The following is an 8,241-nucleotide window of genomic DNA, read 5'->3' on the forward strand; positions in this document are numbered from 1 at the left end:
ATTGCCTCAGTATTGCCCTTTTGGTCTCAAGCGCTCTCAATTGTATGATTGCTGGAAAGATCCCGTCAGCATGTGCACATGCGAGCTGCATCAATCGGTTCCTCTTCTTAGAACATAAAAAAAAAGAGTTCAAGTAAGTTAGCTTTTTGACTCGCGAGATTTGACTTACCTTACGGTGAAAGAGTCTTCTTTTCTATCATCGCTTTCTCATTTCAAAAGCACACAGCATTCTACCATTCGCCAAAGTCACTGAAAGCGGGCAAGTAAAACTCCAAGAACTCCCCCAGAAGGTTATCGCTTTAGCAGAAGTTCCGCATCGATTGAAGACGTTCGATCGATTTTACACGCCCCAGACAAGGACGCACCCTGACAACCGCCGAAGGTTATACGCTCGCGACTGTCAAACGGGTGGAATTGGAATTTCAATCATTGAAAGCAAGCGTGGAAGGAGAATTCCGCAGCGTAAGGACATAGTTTGTTCGGTCGAAAATCACGCAACACGGTTCGGTTGGCCGAGGAATTAGTATGGCTGTGGGACTTTGCTGCGGGACGGCGTGAACCATTCTCGAATCACGCAAGCGAGCAGTGCGGCAAAAAACAGGGAAGCACGGGATAGTCGTCTACAGCGATCCAAGAGTCACTGAATGATGGAATGGTGAAGTAAGAAAAGCGAACCACAACGAAAGCGTAAATATTTCCGTTTCGTTCTTGGTGCTGGGAGCGAGGAAATAGCAGTGTATGGATCATGAACAGAGGAAAAGGCTACCGATTGAATAGAGGTTTTTTTCGCTCCGTTTTGTGTATTAGATTTCAAACCTTCTTTAAACTCGTCTGCTTCAATACATATGAATATAACGAAACGTTTACGGGGATACGATCGTTAACAGGATGAAACCATCTTCGATACGATTTAATTCAATATTGAAACCCAGAACCGGTGTCGAACGACACACTGCGGCTGCCGTTGCTGCTGCTACAGCCGAAAAGGTAAGGCAATCCGAGGGTTGATTATCATATTTTTCGAGCGCTACAGTGAATGGAAGTAAAAAAAACGGATTTAGCAAATGGACAGAAAAAGACTCCCGCACGGCTAGGATAACAGTTGTGCAAACGCTGAAAAAGATGTCTTTCCACGTCCCTTGCTTTCTTTACGCTTGCGCTCGATTGTGTACGATGAATGCGGAAGAGTTTGGCTTGAATACGTTCAGCATTCATTGACAGGGATTATGACTGAGTATGGACGCTTTGGATTACGCTTTGACATATGGACTAGTGTGCTTTGTGATACCGAGGAAGAAAAACATTGCTTTCGATGAATTGTACAACATTAATTTATATTAAAAATTGTGTTTTATTCGCTTGTTTTCAAAATGCATTAGCTTCAAACATTCTAAGGTAGAGTTATTATCATTTTCCCTTTTCCATGTAGTAAATTTTTATAACAACATATGTATAAAGCTCGTCAAAAACATCACTTCTCGTGCAAAAAAGTCAAGAAAGTGTGACAAACGTATAAGATCCCATGAAGACTCATGTAAAAAGGCAGGCGCAGAGACTTTTGGGGTCAATCAACATTTTCACATTATAATTTATATCATAATGATTTTAATAAATAACAAATATGCGTACACATGTTCATACATTCTTTACACATTTATTAATTTTTTGCTTTCATTTTTATACAAAACATTACAATTTAAACGTGTAGTCGTATAATTTTCAACGAAACAATGAATTTCTCTCTTTTTCATAGGAGCAGCATAAAAACACCCAACAAAATGTTCTCATTCGGCACAAATTGATCATGATTTCGAGCTACCAGGTTGCGCCTGATCGCTTTGATTTGTAAGGAGCGGGGCAATAAGCTCTGCGCGGAATGCACTGCAAACTGCAGCATAATTTAATGCGTCCCACCCGTTCACAGCATTTCTCTCTCTCAAATCAAATCCTTTGAGCAGCAAACACTGAACCATATAGATACAGCCATACTGGGCGGTGATATGCAGCAGATTGCGACCTTGCTCATCGATACTGTACAGGTCGGCCGAATGGTCCAGCAGATAGCGGAAGCCTGGAACCGATCTCTCATGTGTTAGAGTCCGCCCGCCGCCGAAAGGCAGCAATCTCATGATCGTCAAAATAAGCCTGTTGTTAATGGTCGTCTGCGTCTTTTGTACAATCTCTCGAACCATGCGCACGTTTCCCGCATACACTGCTCGGGCAAGAAGTGTTTCGATTACGTATCCTTCGTGCGTGCTATCATCCTCATTATACTCAGGCAGTGACAAATCTGCCGCCTCTGATATATGTGCGCAACACGTATTGTCAAAATCTGTATCGAACTGTTCTGGTACTTTGTTGTATTTGGGTTGATCGAGCGTATCTTCTTCCTCCATTACGCTGTCTTCGAGTGGGCACCTGGGTATATCGAGTTGTGAGCATAACAGTTGAAAGAACACTTTGCATGAGCTGAGTTTGTCGTTTTCAATATAATATTTCACGAAGAAAATCAGTTTCTCTTTGGCCCGAACCGTACCTGGAAAAACGGCGTTGCACTCGGTGATGTAGTAATCAGTAACATCACAAGCATTATGCTCTACTGCAATATTAAACAATCGATCGTACTCTTCCGACGGAAGCTGTTTGCGATTGTTCGTGTGTGATTCGAATTGTTTTAACGCATCGACCATATTATGCCTGGTGCAAAATTCTATCACAGATTGGTCGTTTAGCTCTGGCTGGCGTGTGTAGATGTCGAGCTGTTTTTCGTTGAGAAGATACGTCACCACAGCAAGAACTAGCTGATCGGCAATCTCTTGCTTTTCTTGAAATACAAGTTTATTTTTATAAAAGCACAGATCGTGCAATACTCGGTCGAGGGTGTTAAATGATATTTGCTGTAGCAAGGTATCAATATGGATGGTTGCATTTTTTTCCATAAAATATAGCCAATCACTTTCACTGATCAACGCATAATCTATGGCACGCCATTGATAGAGGTCGTCTTTTACGTTGATAAATTCATTGAAATTTATTGAACTTTTCCCGATCGTGTAAAGAGAAAGAGCGCGAGTTGCGGCTAAATGTAACGGTATTCGGCCTAAAGCATCTTTCGCCATCATAGCAGAAGGGTTTTTGGCAAGTATTTGAGTAATCTGCCCTTCCCAACGGTTGATTACAGCCATGTGTAACTCACAGCCTGGACTTTCCTCTAGCACCAGCCGGTCGAAAAAGTCTCGTATTTGAAACGTTTCCTTAATCCAGTACGATCGGGATCGAAAGTAGCTGAGCTGCTTTACGCGATCTCTGTTTTGGCGCAGCCAACAAGCAGCAAAGTATTCGGCAAACATGCGATGCTTGAACATGGGAACGTCATCCTGCACGCCCATAATGATGCCTGCCTTTTCTTTCGCTTCCGCAAGGTATTCTATGTACTGGCTGGCTTCCTGCAGCTCATGGCCGGATAGCAGCTGAGCTCGAATCGCTTTATCGAACATAACCCACACGGCTAGCAGAAAATGCCGCTGCAACAGCGTGTAATTTACTTCGTCGGTGATCTGAATCTGTGCTGCGTTGAACGAGACCGCGTCCGTGGCGCCTGTCTTATCGATGTCCAGAATTTTAAGCTTTCTTTCTACAAAATTTTGGATCATTTGTAACATACTGAAGTTCCATCGATCAAATATTTCCAGCGACAGGGTTTCATCGGAAAAATTTACACATTTTCGAACCAGCAGAGCCAGCGTTATCGAGCCCATGTACAAAAAGAGGGGTATTGATATGGCATCCCTCATTTTATGCACCACCTGCATGTCCAATACCGCCAACAGGAGTAAGCGATCACGCTCGTTGCATTCGCTAAACTCAACCATTTCCGCCATGAAGAAGTTGTGCAAGAAGCATATTCGATCGCGCACGGTGAACTCTTCCAGGTGGAACAGTTTGCAAGCTATGAATGTGTGCTTCATTTCATCAACAAAGTCGTACGGTCTGGAGGAAAGGTACAGTCTACGAATGCCTGCCAGACTTGCCAGCCTTGCGAAGTACTGCATTACAAAGGTTTTATAGTGGGGAGCAATTTCATCAAAACCATCCAGCAAAAGGAGAAATTGTCTTTGGTTAAATTTCTCTGCAAACAACCGCAGCACTAGCCTCTGTTCTACCGTCATCTGCTGCTCCTGTCGTGTGTTGTCCGCATCGAGTGTAACTTGACCATTCCAGATCGTAAAATGTCCTGCGATTTGATCAGCTTGCTCTCGAATCAGATCGTTCTGTTTTATCGATCGACTGTTTACATTTGCCACGAACAATGTTAAATAGAAGAGCCGAAAGAAGATCCTAACGATCGTTGTGTCATCCATCGTAGTCGGATCGATCGTCTTCAGACGTGCAAAATCGGTGCTATAATTCAATGCGATCATGCGTATGACAAACGCTGCCGGATTATCGTTCGATAGGTGAAATGCTAATGCAATAAAAAAGGTGGACTTTCCAACCCCGGCCTCATCTAGGATGAGGCAAACTTTCGTGTACTCATCTTGCTCCATCGCATTGGCAATGTGTTTGAAACCATCTTGAGATGTTATGTAGGATTTAATTATTGATGGTGAGTTAGGCTGCATGAATTCTAGGTTTTGAAAAGGTATAACGGTACCTGCGATTTTTGGCGTTACATAGAACAGGTCTTGGTAAGTCCGGGATGATCCTTTATACTTTTTGTATGGTATCATGGTGCGTGGAATATACCATCTGCTGATACTTTCGTAGCACTTCCTGTTGCAGTATTCAGTCTTCGATTTCAAGTTTTGGTTACATCTTTCCAAAACATCACACAAAAAGCCTAGTGTATCATCTTTCCCAACGACCTTATTTAAAGCAATTGTTGTTCCAAATATGTTGAAATTACCCTGTTGTTGTAGCACTTGTACCGCTGCTGCTTCAGTAAGATCACGAACGAAGAAACGATCTTCATATAAATTGTTATGAAATAGTTGTTGAATTAGAATAGATTTCACTTTGTATTTATGTGTAAGCTCCTGGATGAATTTAAGTTCGTCTGGTTCTATTTGACCAAAGATCACAAAAATGTAACGTGATGTGCGATCAACATCAAATAAGAACTCCATCACATCACGAAGGATCTCACGAATGTTTCCTTTTACTTGGCTTGATGAACCGTTTACAAATATACAATCATACTGTTGGAGGGCTGAAGCTTGTGCAATAATTATTGAACTGACATTAACGTTGTGTTTGGTAAAAAAGCAATGAACATCAAGCGACGAGCTATTACCGATAAATCGATAGAGCGAAGAGTCTTTCAGACGATCTTCCTGTAATTCGATAAATGGATATTCATTGCGCACTGATTGAATGTGTTCTTGTGTCAGTACTCGCAGCATGTTGAAGCTTTCGTTCGCATTTACTTCGATGTACTTTTCTTTGAGCTGCTTCAGCGTGATCGTGCTCGATCCTTCCCCTCGGAGTGCTTCCAGCAGCAGGGTTTGCAGATTTTCAAATGTTCCCTTTCGATCGCGCACCCAGTTGGGCATCAGTTCGTGAGCGTCGCTTAGCAGATTCGATTCGCTTTTCGATCCACACACCAACAGGAACTCGTCACAAAATTGGTGGATTATTCGATCGATTTGCTCAAAGCAAAACTGATCCACAGCGCCAGGGTTTGCAGCGGCGTTGGGGAAATCATTGGAGGCGTTTGAAATCGTTAACTGTATCGCTTCTTCTTTGGGCTTATTTTGAGGCAGCTTTCCGTACTCTCGCTCAACGATGATCCGAAGCCTTCCCATGGGCGTGGCAGCATGTGCTGTCCAAAACTCACGCTTGAATCTGAACACGTTCGACGTGACCCGTTCCACCGACATTGCAATTAAGTTATGGTACAAACGAATGAGTGTGTCGTTTGAATTGATTTCCTCACCAGTTTTGGCGTGAGTCGCGAGCAGTTTGCCAAGCTTTTCCAAACTGACTCTTCGCAGATCTTTAAACAGTGCGGTGAACTTGCCTTCTCGCTTGAAGGAATAGCATGTAGCGTTAATCAAATCACAAAACGATAGAATATCACTCACATCATAGTGTCGCTGGGTGAAATATTGCATCATCTTATCATCGATCGTTGCATTGGTGCAGAGTAAGTACGCATGCGAACCATTGGAAGCAGGCCGATAGTGGTCCAGATACGATCGAAAGTACATGGGAATGGAGAACGGAGTGCTGGAGGCCTTTTTCGTGAAGAAATCTCCTTCCGTGAGTGGTTTCGTGTTTTCCGAGGAGAGTTTATGCTTGGCCTGGATGTAAATGGTACCTTTCGGGGTGGTGGATGACGCGTAACGGATCACTATGTCGTCAAACTTGCCCGCCTCACAGTCTTCCATGGTGATGCTGAGGTGGGGCAGCGTTCCTTTACGATGAAGATTGTACGAGTGCAGCAGTATTACCATTCCGAGCCGTAGATGGTAGAACATCCCGTGATAGGATGAATTAGCACTCTCGTTTTCTAGTTTTGGCTTTTTTGCTGCAGGATCCATGTTGTCTATTCGTTACCTCAAGGAGTAAAAACTAAATTAGTGTTATGGTTTAGAATTCTATAATCTTTATAAAGTAATTTACAATACTTACAATGAATGTTACAAAAACTGAAACGTAAAGGAGGAAAGGTTAAACGGCTAAATGCAACCAAAAGGAAAAAGCTGAAAGAAAAATCTTTTTGAGCGGGTTTGATAAACAGTACACTTTGTTGCATGGTTTGATCCACAGTGCACGTGCTATTACACCTGTACCGTACACCCTGCAGTCAACGACGGTTTATCATTGTTTATCTTACACGTTTTATCTATCTTTAGCCATACTCTGCAGCAACCTATTGATAAAATTTAATTAAAAATCTAAAGGCAAACGTGGTAGTGAATCGAACAAAATAGTTGAACGCACACAACAAAGATGAATACTGATGTACTGTAACGCGTAGCTTATCTTAATTAAATGCTAGATCCGAAATTACTGAAAAATCGAAATTATTTATCTTATGTTACGAAATTATTTCGATCAGGCTTTGCGCTGAACTAATTTAAACTTTACCTCACTTCGCGCTTCTTGCCGCAGACGAAGCTGTTCCGTTTCTGGTGCGCATGAGTTTTGCGCAAGCCGGTAGCGGTATAAGGTTTGCAAGACGATGCGTGTACGTAAGAACTGAAAGTGAATGAACACTATCTACCCGCGCACGACGTGTAACATTGTAGCTAAGCTGACTTTCGACACAGTGTGCGTTGATAAGGCAACATTTGTTGCCCTTTACTGTGAGTGGCTTTTGATTAATGCGTTATGGTTTGTTCACGAATTTGCTGTTTAAGCAATAAATCTTAAATAACGAAGCTATGCGCTCTTGCAAGATTTTTTTTTTTTGTTGAGTGGTAAAAAATAAGAAAAATCTATTTATTTTACTTTATTGAACTGAACATTTACAAGATAGGTAGAGAGCAGAAGTGCGTTTAATCTATTCGAACCAAATTAAGGGAATGGCACGGAGGACTAAACATTAGTAGCTGAAAGTGAAAACAATTTTTAATTATGGATTTGGGCAATTTTTATTATTTAAAAAAAAAACAAAGCTTTTTATTACTTATTATACGGAAAATATGCATTCGAGGAAGTCTTGAAATGTCTTTAAAGAAATCGTTTCAATTCAATTATCACTGATAAGGATAATTCACAGTTTACACAATTTTTCATAACATACCATTGCATGTCAATCTAAATTTGAAGCTAAACCATTCGTTTGGATGAGATTTTACACTGATGGAAGAATGGCGTGTTAAGAAATGATTGAGTCAAGCGATAATCGACTCCGATGGCAATGTCTTTGACCATACGAAAACTGCTGTGAATTATCGAACAAATTTCGCGAAGTAAATCCAGCAGATCGAGCAACATCTCGTGCAGCTCTTGTATCTACCGAAACATTATTAATGTAATACACTCAAGATCGATTAAACTTCTAACGATAGCTGCAAACGGTTATGTGGAAGCTAAATTATGTAGCCATATGTTGTGCCTGGTTTTACTTCCAAAGCAATATGTGTACCATCCTTCCCTTCCCTTCGTCAACTTTTTTCATTCTCGTCATCAATGTTGCTTTCTTGGCGAGCTTGGTACCCCATCCCAACTCCGATCTCTCGGGCTAAATGGGTGGATAATTTTTTGTTACCACTCTGAACCCCATTAAATTAA

The 8,241-nt window shown here is 41.7% G+C and overlaps 1 protein-coding gene across 2 annotated transcripts; it reads right to left on the reverse strand.

The window, feature by feature from the left end:
- Positions 1-1,508: 1,508 nt before the first annotated feature.
- On the reverse strand, positions 1,509-6,722 carry LOC133393715 (uncharacterized). Of its 2 annotated transcripts, none has more exons than XM_061659778.1 (2): positions 6,634-6,722; positions 1,509-6,573 (listed from the first exon to the last, which is right to left on the reverse strand). In XM_061659778.1, exon 2 carries the CDS (start codon positions 6,540-6,542, stop codon positions 1,803-1,805), a length of 4,740 nt encoding a protein of 1,579 aa, XP_061515762.1. In that variant the 5' UTR covers positions 6,543-6,573; positions 6,634-6,722; the 3' UTR covers positions 1,509-1,802. The 2 variants fall into 2 exon arrangements, with proteins under 2 accessions (XP_061515762.1, XP_061515763.1); XM_061659779.1 differs by having other exon boundaries at positions 1,509-6,547; positions 6,634-6,712.
- Between the last annotated feature and the right edge of the window lie 1,519 nt (positions 6,723-8,241).

The sequence above is a fragment of the Anopheles gambiae genome, chromosome 3 (assembly GCF_943734735.2).
Source record: "Anopheles gambiae chromosome 3, idAnoGambNW_F1_1, whole genome shotgun sequence".
Classification (NCBI taxonomy): Eukaryota; Metazoa; Arthropoda; class Insecta; order Diptera; family Culicidae; genus Anopheles; species Anopheles gambiae.

Excerpts from the sequence above, each read along its gene's own strand:
- LOC133393715 (XM_061659778.1), bottom strand. The coding sequence starts at position 6,542 with ATGGATCCTGCAGCAAAAAAGCCAAAACTAGAAAACGAGAGTGCTAAT.